Source organism: Carassius carassius, chromosome 42 (assembly GCF_963082965.1).
Source record: "Carassius carassius chromosome 42, fCarCar2.1, whole genome shotgun sequence".
Lineage (NCBI taxonomy): Eukaryota > Metazoa > Chordata > Actinopteri > Cypriniformes > Cyprinidae > Carassius > Carassius carassius.
In genome coordinates, this window is record NC_081796.1 from 15,192,697 (window position 1) to 15,212,363 (window position 19,667).

At 37.4% G+C, this 19,667-nt stretch overlaps 1 protein-coding gene across 2 annotated transcripts; it reads left to right on the forward strand.

Annotated features, from left to right (window-relative positions):
• The first annotated feature begins 924 nt into the window (after positions 1-924).
• LOC132123798 (histone-lysine N-methyltransferase EZH2-like) lies at positions 925-19,451 on the forward strand. 2 transcript variants are annotated; one of them, XM_059534450.1, is made up of 20 exons: positions 925-1,285; positions 7,979-8,096; positions 8,310-8,438; positions 10,333-10,452; positions 10,529-10,649; positions 10,888-11,067; positions 11,377-11,479; positions 11,617-11,780; positions 11,876-11,973; positions 14,795-15,038; positions 16,244-16,413; positions 16,585-16,679; positions 17,641-17,681; positions 17,791-17,916; positions 18,261-18,439; positions 18,590-18,685; positions 18,775-18,856; positions 18,940-19,020; positions 19,102-19,186; positions 19,306-19,451. In XM_059534450.1, exons 2-20 carry the CDS (start codon positions 7,986-7,988, stop codon positions 19,364-19,366), a joined length of 2,286 nt encoding a protein of 761 aa, XP_059390433.1. In that variant the 5' UTR covers positions 925-1,285; positions 7,979-7,985; the 3' UTR covers positions 19,367-19,451. The 2 variants fall into 2 exon arrangements, with proteins under 2 accessions (XP_059390433.1, XP_059390432.1); XM_059534449.1 differs by having other exon boundaries at positions 926-1,285; positions 7,979-8,102.
• Positions 19,452-19,667: the final 216 nt, after the last annotated feature.

The window sequence follows — 19,667 nt, forward strand, 5'->3', positions numbered from 1 at the left end:
GTTCTTTACACTGTGTTCTGCATAACTGTTCAGGGATCGTGGTCCCTTTAAATGTTCGGAATGCGTGATGACGTAACACGCCGATCAGCGCCATTGTTGGTTTATTCTGTTTTCTGCTTAAAAATAAAAATTTTGTGTGCTCAAAGTGAGAAGTTGTCCCTTGCAAATTACTGCAATTTCCACAGTTTTATTAATATATATACGAAAAAAATTGATTTATGGCGTTTTATTTTAATGGTAATTTTTTAAATGGCAGTATGTGTCTAAATATGGCTTTTTTGGACGTTTTAAAATAGACCATACAAATGATATGATGTGATAGTGAGGTCGGGGACCATATGATGATGTAGTCTCTCTGAATCATTTTTCGAACTCTTCAAAAGAACCGACTCCAGGAAATGATTCGGTTTGGCCACAAATTGTACGGAGAGTACGCAGATGGCATTGCCCCCGTAAAGAGATTCTCTGTGAGTGGGTGGTGGGTGACCAAGCCAAACCAGTGCACAGGAAGTCCTTAGGTTCAGTGCAAAAATAGAATGACATGTTGACTGTATTGACTTTTTTCTCCCAGTATTAGCCACAACAGTAGCATTGTTTTCCTTCTGTCTGTACAAAAAAAACGAGATCTTACATCTTTGCATTATACTGTATCGCTCATTGTTGATATAATCCATGACAATGATTAAAAACCCAAAGACGAACATTGGCATAATGCGCGCCGGTTTTACAATTTTACAAAAATGTATCCGTTTAAATTCAAGAACAAAGAGAACTTCTTCATATGTTCCCCACTGCAGACACGAATCCGATTCGCTCAATCCCCGATGGGATATATCCAATCGAAAATCGTTACATTGAACAGCTCGAACATGGCTTGTTCTGATTGGCCGATCTGTTTGGCGCTCGTTGATTCTGCATTGCGCGAGGTGGGCGGGGAATTCTGAGTATAAACGACAGGCTGAGCGGGTTTGAATACTTGGAGAAACGGAAATATTACAAATCATCTTATATTTCAAATTTATTTAAGTTCGCTTACAGTCTGTCGCGGTTAAGAGAGAGAAATACGTCTGGCTAAACACATACTTGTAGAGCTAAAGACGAATTAAGCGCCTGTCTTTTGTTTATCGAGGCTAGCCGGTATTGGTAACGCGGACTCGCGGAGGTGAAAGGACCCTCTGCCGCGAGCTAGCTGGGTTAGCTAGCTCAGTTAACCGATCCTCTTCACTTAGGGACGGCGCTGACAGAAAAGTCGTTTGTTTGGATGTGGACAGGTCTCTTCCTTAAGGTAGGCACTAGAAGAAGACACTAAAGAGACAGTTGTTTAAATGTTAGTAAAACCACGTTTACTTTTTGGTTCAAACAGCCCTGCTAACCCATTAGCGACTAACTTTACATTGGAAAATGTTTACTAGTCATATCATGTTATACCCTACTGTCGAGCTTTAACGAAGCTTAAAGGATAATTCAACTGAAAAGCGAAAGATCTGTCATCATTTACACACCCTCATGTTCCAAACCTCTTAACGTACTTTCCTTCCGTGTAAGGAAACAAAGGGGATGAAAGAAATGACAGTCTCAGTCACCATTCGCTTTCATTGTATTGTGAAATATTCATTAAAAGTAAATGGTGACTGACATTCTTCTTAACATCTCCTTATGTGTCAAAAGTGGAAAAAAAGTCAGGTTTCGAGAACCGTGAGATTGAGTAACGTTAAATGATTATAGTTTTCATTTTTGGTTGAATCTTTTTAGCATCTCAGTTGTCAGCCTTTTATAAGTTGTTCAGTGTTTATTTCTTATTTGTCATTACAAGACTTGCTGATTTTGTGAAGTAGTGTGATTAAACAGTAGTAAACTTGTTATAAGGTTTTGTTTCAGTTTTCAGTCAGGCGTCGTTTCAGTGTGTGTCTTAGACCTGCAGGGGCGCCAATCAGCTCATACACCTGCCACAGCTACACCAGGGATAACACAAATCCCAGATTTGGGAATAAAAGTGTACGTAATGCAATCTCAGAACTTCATATTATGGGTCATAAAAAGTTAATTTGTGGTTCAAAAGACGCATTCATTTTCCTTTACCTCTTATTTGTTCACATTACTACATTTAGATTATGTGGATTTGTGGTGTTGCCGAGATGATTGGGAGAACTTGTAGTAAGGGAAACCTTTGATCTTACAAATGACACTGTCACTGTCTCGGCTGATCTGTTACATATTCAGCCTATGCATCTGCAGCATGTTAGGTAATCTCTACAGCAATTTACATGGTGTTTACACTTTTTCTTTTCTTTTTTTTTTAAAGTATTGTTGCCCTTTCATAGCTCAGAAGACTTAAAGGAGCTCTCAGGTATGTTTCAAATGAGGAGAAATAAATTAGGAGACTCTAATAATACTATTGATGTATGGCTAGAGTAAAGAACTATGAATGATTTGCTTCAGCATTAATTAGATAATTTCTGCTTGGAAGAATTTGATGAGAAATCTTACAATTGAAAAGAAATAAATAAGAATATTTTTTCCCATTGACTTTAAATGTGTTTTTCTAACCCCATTGATTTTTGTTCTCGTTTTAATCATGAACTCATTTCATTTTGATTTTTTCAGAAAAAATTTTTCTTAACCCATGTCATTTTGTGTCTCAATTTAAAATAAGTTGATTCATGAACATGATTTAGACATTTTCACTGGAAAACAAGACAAAAATACTTGTGAAGAATCACTTTTTTTTATTTTTTGCAGTATGATCAGTAGGCACAGTAAAAGTTATTTCCGTGTTTTTTAACTTGGTCTGAAAAGTCTTAAAGGGATATTTCACCCAAAACTGAAATTTGTGTTCTACTGAAAAAAGTCACCTACATCTTGGATGCCCTGTGGGTAAAGCCTGGCTCACTCTACAGGATTTTTAGCCCTGATTTCCCCCTCCCGAAAATCAGAGCAAACGTCTTGTCAAGTACCTCGATCACTCACGATGTTCGGCGCGAATTATTTGGTAATGTGAAGCGTTCACCGATCAAATATTGCACCTCCCGATCTGCTCGCGCACAAATGAGGGCAGCCCCGATTATTATCAAACATATTTGATATTTAGGATTTAAATCAGGAAGATTTAACACGACTGTCTGTATAATGTGTTGAAAACGCATCACAACTGTAAGGAGAAAGAGAAGTTCTGGAGTGAAATCGCAAGTTTTCAATGCACCTGGTGAGTGCAGAAAGCTACTAGCATGCTAAAAAAAATCAGTGACGGTCTGCTGCGTGAGATCACATGATATCTTGCAGTATGTGATGTGCTGCGACATTCAAATCTTGTAGTGTGTGCATGTTTAATATTTGAGGGAAGATAATCTGCAAAGATTCTCCTTACGTGTGTGCTGCAACCAGATTTCAAAATCATTTATGATTGTAAAACTCCTTTAGTGTGAGCTCGGCTTAAACCGATAAACATAAAATGTTCATTTTTGGGTGAAATATCCCTTTTAGTTTACCTTCATAAACCTGCAGAAACGGTATATATAGATCTCATATGTAATCACTTTTAAGCCATCTGGCAAGAGAATTAAACAGTCACTTAATGCATATGAAAACTGTGAGATTTAACTGTTATTAATATACTACAACTTTGTTTTAAATGTGGAAAAAACCAAAACCACTTAACCTACCATGTTCAGGGCTGAATGCTAAGGATTTTTTTCTACTGGTCCGGTTAGGCCAGTGGTTCAAATTACTTTCACTGCTCTGCTGCCAATTAGTGAAATTAGTTATCAAAGGCGTCTTTCCAAACTGTTTTTAAGAGAACATTGACATTTGTTAGGTTTACCAATGGAACAATATAAAATTAAAATGTTTTGAAACTGTTAAAAGCTGTTAAGCTTTCATACAAAAATATAAAATAAATATAAAAAATCCTGCGAACAAAAAATAAATCGGCAAGTGTATGGAAAACAAATGTTATTGGACTGAGCTAATGCTGCTTTTCACATGTTAAAAAACCCAACAGAGCCCTGTGTAAGCTCATGCAAAATGGTTATAACAACTAGCTCAAATAGTTATAATGGCTAGCTCAAAATAGTTAGTGTGAGCCCTGGTCCTGTTTTCCTATCTTGAGCTCCGTTATCTTTGGAGTGTAGTGCGTCACCTTAAGTTGCAAAAATTTGGAATAAAACTCAAGCGATTGCGAGAAGGGCAGTGAACATTGTTCATGTGCGAGAATATTTACTTGCAGTGGTATGTCGACCTAAAGACTGGGTTCATTATAAAAGGTTTAAAGACCTAAAAACTCTTTGCACACTTCTACGAAGTTGGTCATCCACAGTGCTGAATTCTTGAACTCACCCGTGTTCATGCTGCTCTGCGTGGACAGCTCCAGTATATGTTTGAAATATTGGAATGTGGAGGTAGTAATATCTTGTGACAAGACTGCTAACATGTCAACAAATGCAGTCCATGTTTCAAATACGTTTAAAACATTTTGTTTTAGTCTGAGGTTTAGCTCATTGAAGTGCCCTGTGATTAGTGGTCAACCGATATGTGTTTTCCGATAGCAGATATGATTTTTACAATTATTAATATTTAAGAAATTTAAATAATTTTACAATGGATTAAAAAGTAAATGTTTAAAAGAGACATGCTTCTACTTTAGATGACAGTATTTTTCACAAATAAATAAATGTTTAATACAAATATTATTAAAAAGAAAGTAAACGCTGTACATAACAGCACATTCAGTATTCTGGGAAGTTTGTGTGCACTGGGAATCATATTTTTCAAATAAGTCCAGGGTAACCCTCATTTTACATGCAGCACACAGTGAAAATGGCATGAATATGACCGTGGGCAAATGCATAAAGTGCAGCATAATTTGAAATCACGAGTTTAAAGTTTAAAGCATTCAATTCACACAGACCGACCATCACCGAGAACACACGATCATGCTGGATACTAGGGATGGGACGATAACCGGTTTTATTGATAACCGTGATAAAATGTGCTGAAGGTTAGTAATATCGTTTAAAAATGAATTATCATTAAAACCGTGTTTGATTATCGCGGTTTTAATAACTCACTATTAAATCATGTCCAGCCAGCAACAGTCTGACGCAAGCGCAGCGCACAATGTTTTTTTTGTTTTTTTTTCGAGAAGGAATGGCGAAGGCAGTGACTTTTCTATGCTTTTCTATGCTTCTACACTTTTCATTGTAAGGAAGGAAATGCCACAGAATTTAATCTTTCTTTAAATTAAGTGCATAGAGTTGCTTGTTTTATTAGTTGTTTGTTGATTATTAAATATAAAACTTGCTGAAATGATTTCAGTGTGAGCATCAACTATTTTTGAACACTTTCATCTCGTTTCAACAAAACCGTGATAATATTGATAATCGTGATAATTTTATTCACTATAATCGTGATATTACATTTTCATACCGTCCCATCCCTACTGGATACACATGCACACTTCACAAGATCTCACAGCTGGATTTGACTGAGTTTGCAAGGTTTGTAAATTAAATGTTCATTAGTCATTCAAAGATTTGTTTAAATTATATAAATGCATGTTTGCTTAATGTTGACTGCAAACAAGAAAGTATTATAATGTTTGCCTTTCTATTACTAATAGGCCTAAAATAAAAGCAATCATTAATACTTTCTGTATACATTAATTCCTTTGTTTAACTGTTCTATCTGATCATTAGACAGACATCTTTCCATATTAGACAGAACTGTTAACGACGACGAACAAGAGTGTGAGCACTTGTGTGCACTCAGGCGCTGCCATTCTTAGCACCGTCTGACTGGCCATAAATCGGAATCGGCCGGTTTTTGTTCATTTTTCGTCCGATTTCTCCGGAAGTGTGCTCGCGTGCACAGACTACATTGTAATCGTTCGCTATGTAATTTGTGTGGAAGAGTATTTCGAAATCTGTGCGCAGGACACGAGCAGCCATTGCGATCAGTACTGGAAATGCAGAGCTTCATGTCTGAGGCACAGATAGCAGGAAGCGATCAGCCGTTGTAATGGCGCACAAATAAGAGTCCCTTTTCTGCGCGCACTGAAGCTGCGCGAGCATATACTGTACCTGTCCGCGCCCTGAACACGAGTAGACCATGAAGAGATGTTCTTCTCAACTTCTCACATGTTGGATGAGAAACGAAACGGACTAAAAGGTGACAACTTTTTGTAAATTAGAACTTGCATACACGTTTGAAAAGCCAGAAGTAAACGTCAGTTCTGCATCCTTCCCTTCTTTCTTGTTTGTTGCTTAAAAAAAAAGGAAATCGGTATCGGATTCGGCCAGTTTGCTTGTAAAAAAAAAATCGGTATCGGAATTGGCCATGAAAAATCATGATCGTGCATCCCTAATAAAATCCCACTTCAAACACATTGGCCAAGCAGAAAAACATATCTGCCGATATTTGAAAAATGCCCAATATCAGCCGATATATTGGTCGACCACTACCTGTGATTTCATGAGAAACATTAGTTTCAAAACCCACGTCGCAGTTTCGAGTTCAGCGTAGACTTGGCTTTTTTCAGCCAGAAAGCCTTTAATACTGTCAAAGCAGCCAACAAACCTCTCGAAAACTTTACCACAGCTTAGCCACCTTACCACCAAGTGGAGAGGAATATCTTTGTATGTGCAATCCATTTCCTCGAGAAGGGAGTGGAAATGTTGGTGCATGAGGAAAGATTACTTTACTGTGAAATTGACAATCTTCACAACTGTAGCCATAACTTAAGGTCTGATGTATTACGCAGTGTAACTTCATTATAGGGTGACCCATTTTTCCTCAATTAATTTGACCGCTCCTTTCTGTTTGCTGACCATGGCGAGCGCTCCACCTGTCGTCATTGCAGGAATTTTTCGGATGACAACCCCTTGCTCTTAAAAATGCTCAATGAAAGATTTCGCAATGTCTTCACCCTAGTTAGTCATTGGTTTTAGGCAACAGAGTTCCTCTTTTACATTTGAATCACAGTATTTTACCTTGACTGCCAAAAGTAGTATGACATTCTCATCAGGAGACACCAAATAACATTGCATCTTTCAAGCCAGCTGTCCACTGCTCACTGACATTTTCAGCCATTTTTTTCTATTCCGTGTTTGTTAATGTAATGAGCAGTTTATAGCTTACTTCAGTATCATTTTTTTTAGATTGAATTGGATTTCTTGCGTTTTGTTTCAAAGTGGCGCTTAACACTAAAAAAAAAAAACATAAAACACAAAAAACATTTTTTTAAGCAAAAACAGAATGGTCTGACTTTAGCTTTTATGAAATTATGCTACATAAAATACTGGCATGAAACAGAAACAGCAGACGGGCTGAATGACACAATTTCACTCTCTGCCAGCAGGTGGCACTCATGGAACAGCAGCGTTTACTTGGTTACGGCTGTAGACAAAGCAGCGCTGTGCGTATTAGCACGACTTTAAATGCGTTATGCCGAGCCAAGATGAAGAGAAAATACCATGCAAACTTTTCTGAAAACAGTCAGTTCCTCTCAGAAACGCATCCATAGAAAATTCCATATTTAGGATTTTCTTACTATATTCCGTGCATCGTGAACGGTGATCTTGCTCTGCCTGCTGCAGTAACCTATTTTCTCTTTCATCTGTCTTCGGCTTTAATGGCCGCTTATAGACTAAATCTAATATTAACAATATTTCCAAAGAAATTATGTTTTGAAAAATGTATTTCGATGCAGTTTGTGTGCAAGTAGTCTCTCAAATTAAACAAAAAATGTCCAGTCGATCATTGCATTTCTACTCCACTGTATAATTTAAATATAGATTAATCATTGTTAAAGCTACAAAGTTACTCACCAATATAAAATCCATCAACTGTCCTGAGCGTCTTTCATGCTGGCCCCGGGCCATCGGGTAGTCCTTATTGTTGAGCCCTGATGTTGTATGTTTCTATATTTTTTCTGTATTAGTCTATAATGAAATGTAAAGCCATATACTTTACTGTATGTGTATAGGGAAGCCATGGGATTGACTGGGAGGAAATCGGAGAGGGGTCCTGTTTGCTGGAGACGGAGAGTGAAGTCTGAGTACATGCGACTGCGGCAGCTCAAACGTTTCAGGAGGGCAGACGAGGTCAAGGTGATCCATGGGCAGACATTAAGCCGCTCGTATAGAGTTTTGTGTTGGTCAAGCTTTTAGGTGTCATGAGATATGGACAATGCAAATGCACTGTTATTATGTACAACACTTTTTTTTCCACAAATGATAAAAATAGTCATGAGAACAACTGTTACCTGCCTGTCTATTGGATGATCTAACATTGAAATGTGTTTTCTTACTGGACAGAGCATGTTCAACTCCAACAGACAGAAGATATTGGAGCGTACAGACATATTGAACCAGGAATGGAAACTGAGACGGATACAACCCGTTCATATTATGACACCTGTGAGCTCCTTGCGAGGGACTAGAGAGGTTTGAAAAAATCCTCTAATTCAGACTCCTAAAGTGCATGTGCATCTCATTTCTGTTTGCTTTTAGGGCTGTGACGGTGGCTGATTTTTACCACCGCGGTAGTCATGGACCAACAACCGCCGGTGGCGCGGTGTTTGAAAAAAATAAAAATAAAATTATATATATATATATATATATATGTATAAATATATTGGTGTCAAAATTTGCTCGTTAACGAAGGCGATAATTTTTTTCCAGTTTAACGTATTCAAATCATTTTACGTAGGGGCGGGGATGGCCACCCACTCACAACTGCTGCTTCTGTCACTTTTTCTCAAGACAAGAAGTAAATTTATTCAGTCACAGAATGACTAAACGGGAGACGTTTCAGACACGCGCTCCATTTCACTTTATTATCAGATGCAAGTTAAGCGAGCGTGGACGGTCCTGTGCTCAAAGGCGGCGCATAAACTATGTGCAAGCAGTGTCGTGGTCAGTTAATTCATGGAATTACCAAAAAAGGTGATTAAAGCTGACTTAAACTGTGCATGCAATGTAATCTACTGACACAGAGTTCATATGCCCTGTATAGACACTAGACAGACTAAACCTGTCGCAACGCGGTTGTGTTGCGTCCGGTTTACTTTTCCGCCACCAAGCAAGCTCAATAACTTAGGCCGGCGACACACTGGATGCGTGGCGCAAGCGTCTCAGCCGCGTGGCGTGTCCGTTTTTAATTCGGCTCCCATGTTAACAGGTTAGAGCTTGCAGACTGCCTGCGTGAGACGCGCGTCTCAGCGGAAAACGTGTGCATGCTAGAAATAGAACCGACGCCTATCTTAGTGTTGGAAGCGTTTCCAGGCAAAATATAATAGGAAAATATGTTTATGTCATTTTGTACACAAATACATATTAATTCATGACATTTTGATGTTTGAAAGTCTATAGGTTGACATAAATTCAGATATAAATGTAATAAAAAAAAATAATAACAATTATCGATTTTCAAATATTGCACCTGTCAAACATAGTATATTTTGCCGTCAAAACTGTTGACGGTGTCCTTTATCAGTAGGCGTAGTTGTAGGTGTGTAAAAAAAAGTTGATATTGTTGTCATGAAGACAAGATCCAGGTCTGTCGGCGGCCTCCCTCTATGTCACCTACAGCAGCAGCAGCGCGCCGCGTCAGGCACGCTTCTGGTGTGTAAAGACACAGAAAACGCCACGCTCCTGGGACGCAGCAGACATGCCACGCTCACGCCACGCAGCCAGTGTGTCACCGGCCTAACTCTTCATCTGAACGCGCTCTCTTTGAAATAGGAATCGTTGCCATATTTCTTGTTACCATCGTTTATTCATTGCTGTCTCGTTTGTATTTGGCCAGTTTGGAGAAAGCCTCACCAAACCTGACCAGCCAGCGTTTGCGATCACGAGAACTTGTGCAAACGCCGATGGGTGACATGAATGCAGATGACTCCAGATCGGTGATGCGGTATTTGCTTTCCCAACAAGATCCATCGCCCAACACTAAATTAATTTGCTGAATGCATAAACTGTATTTTCCTGTGCTCAAATCTGCATATCTAAAGGAATGTTTGAGGTAATTTGTTAATTACCATAGACATAGAATTTGCAACTATTACAGTTATTACACTTATATACAAAACTTTGTATTATGCTTGCTATAGAGTTTGTGACGTCGCATGCACTACCGCCGGTGGCAGTAGACAACCGCGGTAGCAACCGACCACCGCGGTGACGCGGTTGTTACGGCAACCGTCACAGCCCTATTTGCTTTAAAAAAAAATCTATTAGTGTTTTAATTATTAGATTCATTTAAAGTAAATGCTTTATTATCCTAAAATTATATTAGTATAGAGACTTTTTAATCTAACATGACTGAAATATTTTGCAGTGCACTGTTGACAGTGGCTTCTCGGAGTTCTCCAGACAAGTCATTCCTCTCAAAACACTGAACGCTGTGGCCTCTGTGCCGGTCATGTACTCATGGTCTCCACTCCAGCAAAATTTTATGGTAAAACCAAATTTCGCATGTTTGCAATGTATTTAAAAAAAAAACCACACTCTTTTAATCTTCTATTTTGTTTCAGGTTGAGGATGAGACCGTATTGCATAACATCCCTTACATGGGTGATGAAATCCTTGATCAAGATGGCACTTTCATTGAAGAGCTTATTAAAAATTACGATGGAAAAGTTCATGGAGATAGAGGTCAGGGATCTGTTTTTTTCTGGTTTATAAGATTTGAGCTGGTTAGTGTTTTAAAGAAATATTTCCCCCAAAAATTAAAATAGAAAAGTGGGGAAACCGTTCAATATTTTATTTTAATGCTCAACTGAACTGATGAATCATTTAAATAATGACAGTTTTTAGAATTGATTCACAATTATCTACTTAAGCAGAACTAACATTTCAACAGTATTGATTTCTTGTTCTGTTTTGTTTCTAGAGTGTGGCTTCATAAATGATGAGATCTTTGTGGAGCTAGTGAGTGCACTCAATCAGTACAGTGATAATGAGGAGGATGATGAAGAGGAGGATCAGCATGATTGCAAGTTTGAGAATATGGACCTCTGTGATGGAAAATATGATGCTGAAGAGACCCACAAGGACCATCTGAATTCTGAGAGTAAGAAAAATTTAATATTTTAAAGTATGTAAAACACACACACTTTGATACAATTAAAATATATTAAGCTCCATACATTTATTTATTAACAAACTCCAGATATTTACAGCAGTGTGCATCAAACATGTTAGTACTGTAGAATTGTATGTGTTTTGGGATTTGAGTTAATTTTCTTGTTCAGGGATTGTTTTTCAAACAAATCTCATGCCCTTTAGTGCTGACAATGTGCAGGCATTTTATTACATGGTGCATGTTACATTATTTTATTATAAAGTTCAATTTTCAATAAAATCTTTTTGTATGCAACAGGTCTCAACAATGATGGATCAAAAAAGTTTCCCTCTGATAAAATATTCGAAGCCATTTCTTCCATGTTTCCTGATAAAGGTTCAACTGAAGAACTCAAAGAAAAGTATGTTAGTAAACAACTCCTCTGAATAAGAACGTCCAATGGTTATGATAAACTTAAATGGAAAATGTGAAGCTTGTATTTGCATTGCAAATTTATGGGTAGTGATCATGTTTTAAGATGTATGTCCTTTTTTGCAGATATAAAGAACTCACTGAGCAGCAGCTCCCAGGGGCTCTTCCTCCTGAATGCACCCCCAACATCGATGGTCCAAATGCTAAATCAGTGCAAAGAGAGCAGAGTCTGCACTCCTTCCATACACTATTCTGCAGGCGTTGCTTCAAATACGACTGTTTCCTTCACCGTAAGCAGTGATTCGACAAAATGCTGTTTTTTAACAATAAAAATCTACTATTTAAGATTGCATTTCTATAAACACATTCCTCTTTTGATTTACAGCTTTTCATGCAACTCCAAACACGTACAAGCGTAAGAACATGGAGAATCTGGTGGATGGCAAACCATGTGGCATTTATTGCTACATGTATATGGTTCAGGCAAGTGCATTTCTCCACTAGGGCTGCAACTAACGATTATTTTGATAATCGATTAATCTGTCGATTATTTTTACGATTAATCGATTAATCGGTTTATGTACTTATATTTTAGTTTTTCCCATTTTTTCCCCAAGTAAATTATTAATAAATGGTCTTTATCATTCAGCATAGATTTAAGAGATTTTAACCATTTTGCACGGTCATATCCTCATCAAAAATATACCTGGAGTTGTTTGTGTTAGTAATCCTTTGTCGAACTCTTCTGCAATCAGAACACTGACCCATACTCTAGCAAATTTCACAAGGAGATTTCAAATAATGTTTTCACCATGGCAGTCCTTAGAGCTCCTAAAGTAGTTTAACATCCTGAACAAAGCTTATTAAGGAATCTTTCAGAACATATTTTCACGAAGAATAAGGATAAAACAGAATAAAATTGCAGTGCATTGTATTTTATTATTTACTGGGAAACAGCTTTATAGCTTTTGCTGTGAAATTGTAAACAATCCTTCAAAAAAAGTGCCAATGGCATGAAACCTGAATGGAACTCACAATTTAAAGTAAAATCCATCAGAAGGTTGTCCAGAAAAAAAAAATAGGACACACAAAAACCTGCTGTGTGAAAAAGAGCAGTGAATACTTAGAAAAAAAAAAAGTGCATTTCAAATATCTACATTTACCTCTCTCATTCAGTCATAATTAGGCTGCACGACTGAATTTTGAACTGGTAAACGACAAACTGATCACAGAACATGTTTGTAAAGCTTTAAATGTTAACTGTTAAAAAGCAATGTTATCAGCTTTTACGACTAAACATTTGCAAACAACATTGTACTGGAGAATCTGCACAAATGAGTCTTAGGGGCCGTTCACAAATCGCGCCTAAAAACGTGTGGAAAACGCTAGGCGCGCCGCTTTCTCCTTCTTTCCAAAGCGCTCGCGCAGAAGCGCCCCTGAGGCGTCTGCCTTTGCTAAGCAACCATGACCTGCTCTCTCCTTGAAGACGCGGAAATTTCAGCAAAGGATAAATGGATTTGCAGCTCAAAAAATCGCTTGCAGTAGCTCTGCTACTAAATTTATTTCAAAATGGAAATCCATATACAACTATGATCAGCTGTTCCTTTCATCTTGACTGAGCTTTTAACGTTGTTACGGGAAAGGATGAAGCTGATTGGTTAGTTCTTGTCACATGACCCGAGGTGCGGTTGCGGCATTCTGAAAAGTTTAAATGTTTTTAACTCGATGCGGTGTTGGAAATAACGAACTTGAGCACGCAAAATACGCAATATGTGAACGTCCCCTTAAACAGTGCAGTAGTGCAGAGTTTACAGGTTACTCTTCTTTTTTAAAGGCTCAATGTAAAGTACTCCCACATCACGCTGAATGCTGCAGACATAGACATCATATGATGTCTATGGCTACAGAGACGCTGCTCGGGAAGCACGTGACATAAAACAAGGCCAGCTATTGGCTATTCGCTACTTCTCCTGTTGTACTGGCTGAGTAAAACCTCCGGTGGCTCATTACTGCCACACTTTGGTCACCGCAGATTTGAAATATACACAAAATGAGCCGCTTACGGCAAATAAAAGTTATTTAGCAACGAATCGATGACTAAATTAGTTGACAACTATTTTAATAATCGATTTTAATCGATTAAATCGATTCGTTGTTTCAGCTCTATTCTCCACTCCTTCCAAAATGATATTAAGCCTGAAGGCTTGATTTGTTTGTGTGGTTTGATTTGGCACAAAACTGCATGTGCAGTCATGATTTCTGACTGAAAGGGTTTGCACTAGTGATGCGTGGGTCGGGGTTTTTTCCAACACGCGGGTCCCGCTTTTATGAAATTATTTGGCCCGCCCCGCAAATAAAGTCAAATTTCTACGTTGCTACTTAGACCTTCGTATCGTAACCTTATCAATAAAGGCTATAGGTAATTGCACTATGATAGTTCGTTCGTGATCAAATATTTTAGCTGAATGAATCGTTCTCGTTTACGTAATCCATTGACCATAGACAGTAAAAGATTCATTTCTCATTCAATGAAGTTCCTCCCACAGCAGCGCGTGAGCACGGCGCTATTAGCAGCGCACGCGCAGCTCGTGAACAGCTCTGTGAACTGTTTCATCAAAAAGATGTGACGGAGCATGTGACTTGTTGAATGTAGTGAACGAATACGATCTTCTCGTGGGTGAAAGAGTTGAATGAACTGATGCATCTCTTTCGTGAATGAAATTAATGAGAGTATACAGGGTCAGTCGGCCAAGCATGTAAATCTCGATCAGCAATCATGCAATTCATATTTGGAATACAGAACATAAATCCATGTTTAATCCCCGATAAAACCTCGTGCTTTGTTAATCTGAACAATTTATTTAGACTATTTAGACTATGCGATCATGCACACACTTTAATAAAGCCAAATCAGTTTTTGTCACATGGAAATACGTTCGTTGACCTAAGACATAACACATAAGACACTCTTTTTCGCCAACTGCTGGCGTATTTGTGTAATATGAAGAAATGGTCACTGAACGAATCAGTGAAGGAATCATTTTGGTGAACGAACTGAAAATCAACGAATCTCTTGACAGAATAAAAATTTCCACCACTAAATTCCATACAACATAAATGGATTTTTTAAAATTTTGTTTTTTGTGACCCACCCTGCAATAAAGTGCCTATTTCTTAACCCGACCCGTGGGTTATGAGACGACACATCACTAGTTTGCACACAGAAAATTGCTAATCTTTTCAAGTACTGCTTAATTCTGGCTTTCACTCTATGAGAATAACCCTGCCATACATATCTCTTTAGGATGGCATGGTCAGGGAATACCCAGCAGGTGTGATTGCGGAGCGTGCCAAGACCCCTTCTAAGCGCACAGTGGGCAGACGCAGAGGAAGACTCCCAAACAGCAACAGCAACAGCAGACCCAGCACACCAACAGTTAATAATGAGACTAAAGACACAGATAGCGACCGAGAGGGAGGGGCAGATGGAAACGACTGTAATGATAAAGATGATGATGATAAAAAGGATGAGACCACCAGCTCCTCAGGTAGAGATTGAGTGTCCATGAAAATATATCAGTGTAATATTCAGGAATGCAAACTCATCATGGGTGAAAAAGGTGACAAAGACACGCACCCATCACCTCCCCCAAAATAAAACCCTACATTAAAGAATGTATAATTTTAAAGCCTTTGTATTTTTTTTTTATTTATTATGCTAACATTCACTTTAAAGTTTCACTTTCATTCATGGAAGACATGGAAAAAAATTGTCTCCTGGTGGAAAACCAATACTTAAGATGAAAATGGCATGAAATTACCATTATATCCAGTAGATGGAAGCAGAGGATCACTCATTAGCCATTTCCACTTCCTATTTTTTTTTTTTTTTTTTTTTTTCATGTCATGCTTTTGGATTTATTATAAAGTGACTGAAGTAAAGCAAGTGCAGGAAGTCGCAAAGTCTCATGTAATTTTTAAATAAATAAATATGCCCAGACACCAACAGCTTAGTAGGGTTAATTAAATGCTTTAATAATTAACTTAACTTGTAGTTAATTAGTTATGGTATAATTAAAAAATGCATTAAATATTTTGACATTTATTTTATATTTTAATTTGTATAGAAACCAAGCAAAGGGCTCTTCCCTTATAGGGAACTTAATCGTGCGAATACTCCAGATATAATCAATAGCTAACTACACCAATGAATATCTTGTTTACATAGTGTATGCTTTCTTTTTCTTTTGTTGTAATAGGAAGATCTGTGAGTGTAGAACTATATAAACTTGGAAAAACAGATTAGATCAGAGTGGATTTTGACTAACCTACAATAAACACTTCTTTCAACAGAAATGCCTGCGACTGGCTACAATAATTAACGCTGTTAAACACATTGTAAATAGAAACGTTTGGTTTTGTAATCCGAAATCAGAACGTGAATACAAAAACACACAAGTGAGTTTTTAAAGCCATTGACTTGGAGCGGATACAGAATTGGTGTATGGGTATTGTTTTTTTTTTTAAAAAAGAAAAAAAAATGGCGAATTTCATTGAAAGGTGACAAGAATTGCATCCCTGAATATTTGATTGGTTGCTGTCAAACATGAAATTCATATAAATAAAGTCATGTCGTAATGTCTCCATTGATTTTATATTAGTGTTTTTGAACAATGATAATGTATTTGCTTAAGGTTTCCTGTTATTTTACATTTTATTTCCATTTACTAATTTATGTATTTATTTTGTACAGAGGCGAACTCCCGCTGTCAGACTCCAGTGAAGTTGAAGTTGAGCTCAGAGCCTCCTGAAAATGTGGACTGGAGTGGTGCTGAGGCCTCTCTCTTCAGAGTGCTCATTGGCACTTACTATGACAACTTCTGTGCTATCGCCAGACTCATCGGCACAAAGACCTGCAGACAGGTACACACACCTGAAGCTTTATGCAGTTACATTACATATTGCAGTGTCCATAATACTGTTAAAGCCTAGACAACTATGCATAATTTCTTTGGAATTATTTTTGAGTACCTGGTAAATACAAGTTACAGTGATGTATGTTTTAGTAGTTTTTTTCTCATTTTGGGCTGTCAGGTTTATGAATTCAGGGTAAAAGAATCTAGCATCATTGCACGAGCACCTACGGTGGATGAAAACACTCCTCAAAGGAAGAAGAAGAGGAAACACAGGTGTGTGTTCAAAGTGATATTTCTAAGATTCTGACTAAGATTTTTTTTTTGTCAGTTTCAATATTATGATTAGACGTGGTGGTATTCGGTAATTTTATATATCTTGATAATGAACATGCACAATGTTATTATGGTGTGCATTTCAATATACTTTGAATGATTAAAAATTATTTATTTATTAAAAATGCATTTTAAGAATAATTTTCCTATCAACTGGTCACAATGCACAGATGAAAAGCGCATGACGCGCTGAATGAAAGCGCACATTCACTCTCTGACAGCAATTGACTCTGAACAACAGAAAGAAGTTGATACCCCGGACACAAAGTAGCAATTCTTTCTGAAACCTATTTAAATGTATACATATGATTTAAACAGCCATTCAAATTTGTGGATTTGATATGGTTCATCACAGCACCAAATACTTAAATATTAAGCCTTATTAATAAATTAAAATTAAATATTAATAACACTTTAAAATCAAAGGTTGCTCATGTTATTTAATGAACTCGCTGTAACATGAACTAACAGTTGTTGTTTTTTTTTGTTTTTTTTACAAAGATTAATAACTGTAGCAATTGCTATTGCTAATTGTTGACGTTAGTGCATTAAGGTTAATGAGATCTTATTGTAAAGTGTTACCTATTGGTTTTTAGAATTTCTTTTGCACTTCAATCTGTGTGAAATTTAGATTATACATAGAGTAACATTTATTGTATTTAAATGTTCTGTTTCTTTTTGTTATAAGAAAAAGTTATTAAACATGTTATACTTTGATGACACTTTTTTTTTTTTTGCAACTAGATTTCAATATCATGATAATGTATTGCGTGGTAAAAGCGTTAGAAATTAATTGCGACATGCCATTTTCATTATGATATCATCATATTAAATTAAAATAAATTATAATTGGTGCCTTTCAATCATGTAATACCCTGTTTGCTTTCCTTGGTTCTTCTAGACTGTGGGCCACTCATTGTCGGAAAATTCAACTAAAGAAAGGTTTGTGTCTTTAAGTTACAGGCTAGCTCATACTTTTAGATAAAGATTTCATTGTGAAAGTAAATTGCAAAAGCATAAATGTTTTTATATGTGAAATTTCTTCTTGCAGATGGCTCTTCCAATCATGTGTACAACTACCAGCCATGTGACCACCCACGCCAGCCGTGTGACAGTTCTTGCCCTTGTGTCACTGCCCAAAACTTCTGTGAGAAGTTTTGCCAGTGTAGCTCAGAATGTGAGTGTATAGAGACACACAGATCATCACCAGTCAGGCAGCTCATGTATGCAACATCAATGTCACACCCAGTTTACACTAAAACACTGGAAAATTATCTTGAGGTTTGTTCTTAGAAAGTTAAAAGCATTTAATTTTGACCTACATTTTAAATCAGTTGTTTTGTAGAAGAGTGGGTTTCAGTAGAACTCTTGCATTAAAATTGGTTTTGAATGTAGGGAATGTAGAGGTGAAGTTATTGCATTTATATGAAGTGTTTTCTTTTATAATAGTCATGATTGATTTGAAAAAGTCAGGTCTAGAACCAGTTGTAATTTCTGAACTAGATATTTCAATCTGTACAGGTCAGAACCGGTTTCCAGGCTGCCGCTGTAAGGCGCAGTGTAACACCAAGCAGTGCCCCTGTTACCTGGCTGTACGAGAGTGTGACCCTGACCTGTGTCTCACCTGTGGGGCGGCTGAACACTGGGACAGTAAAAATGTCTCCTGCAAGAACTGTAGCATCCAGAGAGGAGCAAAGAAGGTATATTTTAATTTGTCACACATCAGCATGAAGATGCATGTCATTTTTTCACAAATATAAACAAGACACCAATTTTAAATATAAAATGAATAGACTGTTGTGATACACCCACTTTTCCTGGTTAATAATGCCATTTCTTCTTCTTTTAAGCACTTGCTACTGGCTCCATCTGATGTGGCCGGATGGGGAATCTTTATCAAAGAGCCAGTTCAGAAAAATGAGTTCATCTCCGAGTACTGTGGGGAGGTGAGATGTTAAAAAAATAAACATCAAGACAACATAACGCCCAGTGAAGTTTCCTTTTTACGTGACGTGTTTCTGTTTTTACCTGCTAGATCATCTCCCAGGATGAGGCAGACCGCAGAGGCAAGGTGTATGACAAATACATGTGCAGCTTCCTGTTCAACCTTAACAATGGTAACTAACCTCTATCTTGCAAATGTTCACTGTTTACACCCCCACCCCCTTTCTGACTGACAACCTCCCCCTTTCACCCACAGATTTTGTTGTTGATGCAACTAGGAAAGGAAACAAGATCAGGTTTGCCAACCATTCTGTAAACCCCAACTGCTATGCAAAGGGTAAGTCACTCAGAATCTTGTACTAAAAGGATCTTGTGTGTAAAATGTGATGTCATGATCTGTTCCTGTCTGTCTCCCCAGTGATGATGGTTAACGGGGATCACAGGATTGGCATATTTGCTAAGAGAGCCATACAGACTGGAGAGGAACTGTTCTTTGACTACAGGTAAAAAAAATATATATATATATATATGGTGCAGAGGTGTTTTCTTGGAATTAATGCAATTTATTTATTTTCTTTGAGGTGCTTTTGAACCATCTAACCTGTTTACGGTTCTTTTTTAGATACAGTCAAGCTGACGCTCTGAAATACGTAGGTATTGAACGTGAAATGGAAATTCCATAAAGCCATCTACCTCCTTCAACAAATGCCTTACACTCTTTAGGAATTCTCTCTCCACATGCATTTCCAATACAGTTTTATAAGACAAGGGCAAAGTTTTTAACAGTGGCATTTTGAAGACTTTCTTTAAAAAAAAACAGGCTGACTCTGGGATACACTTTCTGATAGTAACTTGAACATTCGGTCATGTTTACAGTTGAGGTTTTAGTAGAGTCATTTTATAATGGGCCATTGTTTTGTATCTGGATTGTTGGTGTTTTTTGTTTTAAATTATTCTGACAGTTTCTTCTATACCTTTGGACCA

Excerpts from the sequence above, each read along its gene's own strand:
- LOC132123798 (XM_059534449.1), top strand. The coding sequence starts at position 7,986 with ATGGGATTGACTGGGAGGAAATCGGAGAGGGGTCCTGTTTGCTGGAGA. Across the intron at positions 17,682-17,790 it reads GAAAATTCAACTAAAGAAAG|ATGGCTCTTCCAATCATGTG; the intron begins GTTTGTGTCTTT and ends TTCTTCTTGCAG. Across the intron at positions 18,686-18,774 it reads TCTCCGAGTACTGTGGGGAG|ATCATCTCCCAGGATGAGGC; the intron begins GTGAGATGTTAA and ends TTTACCTGCTAG.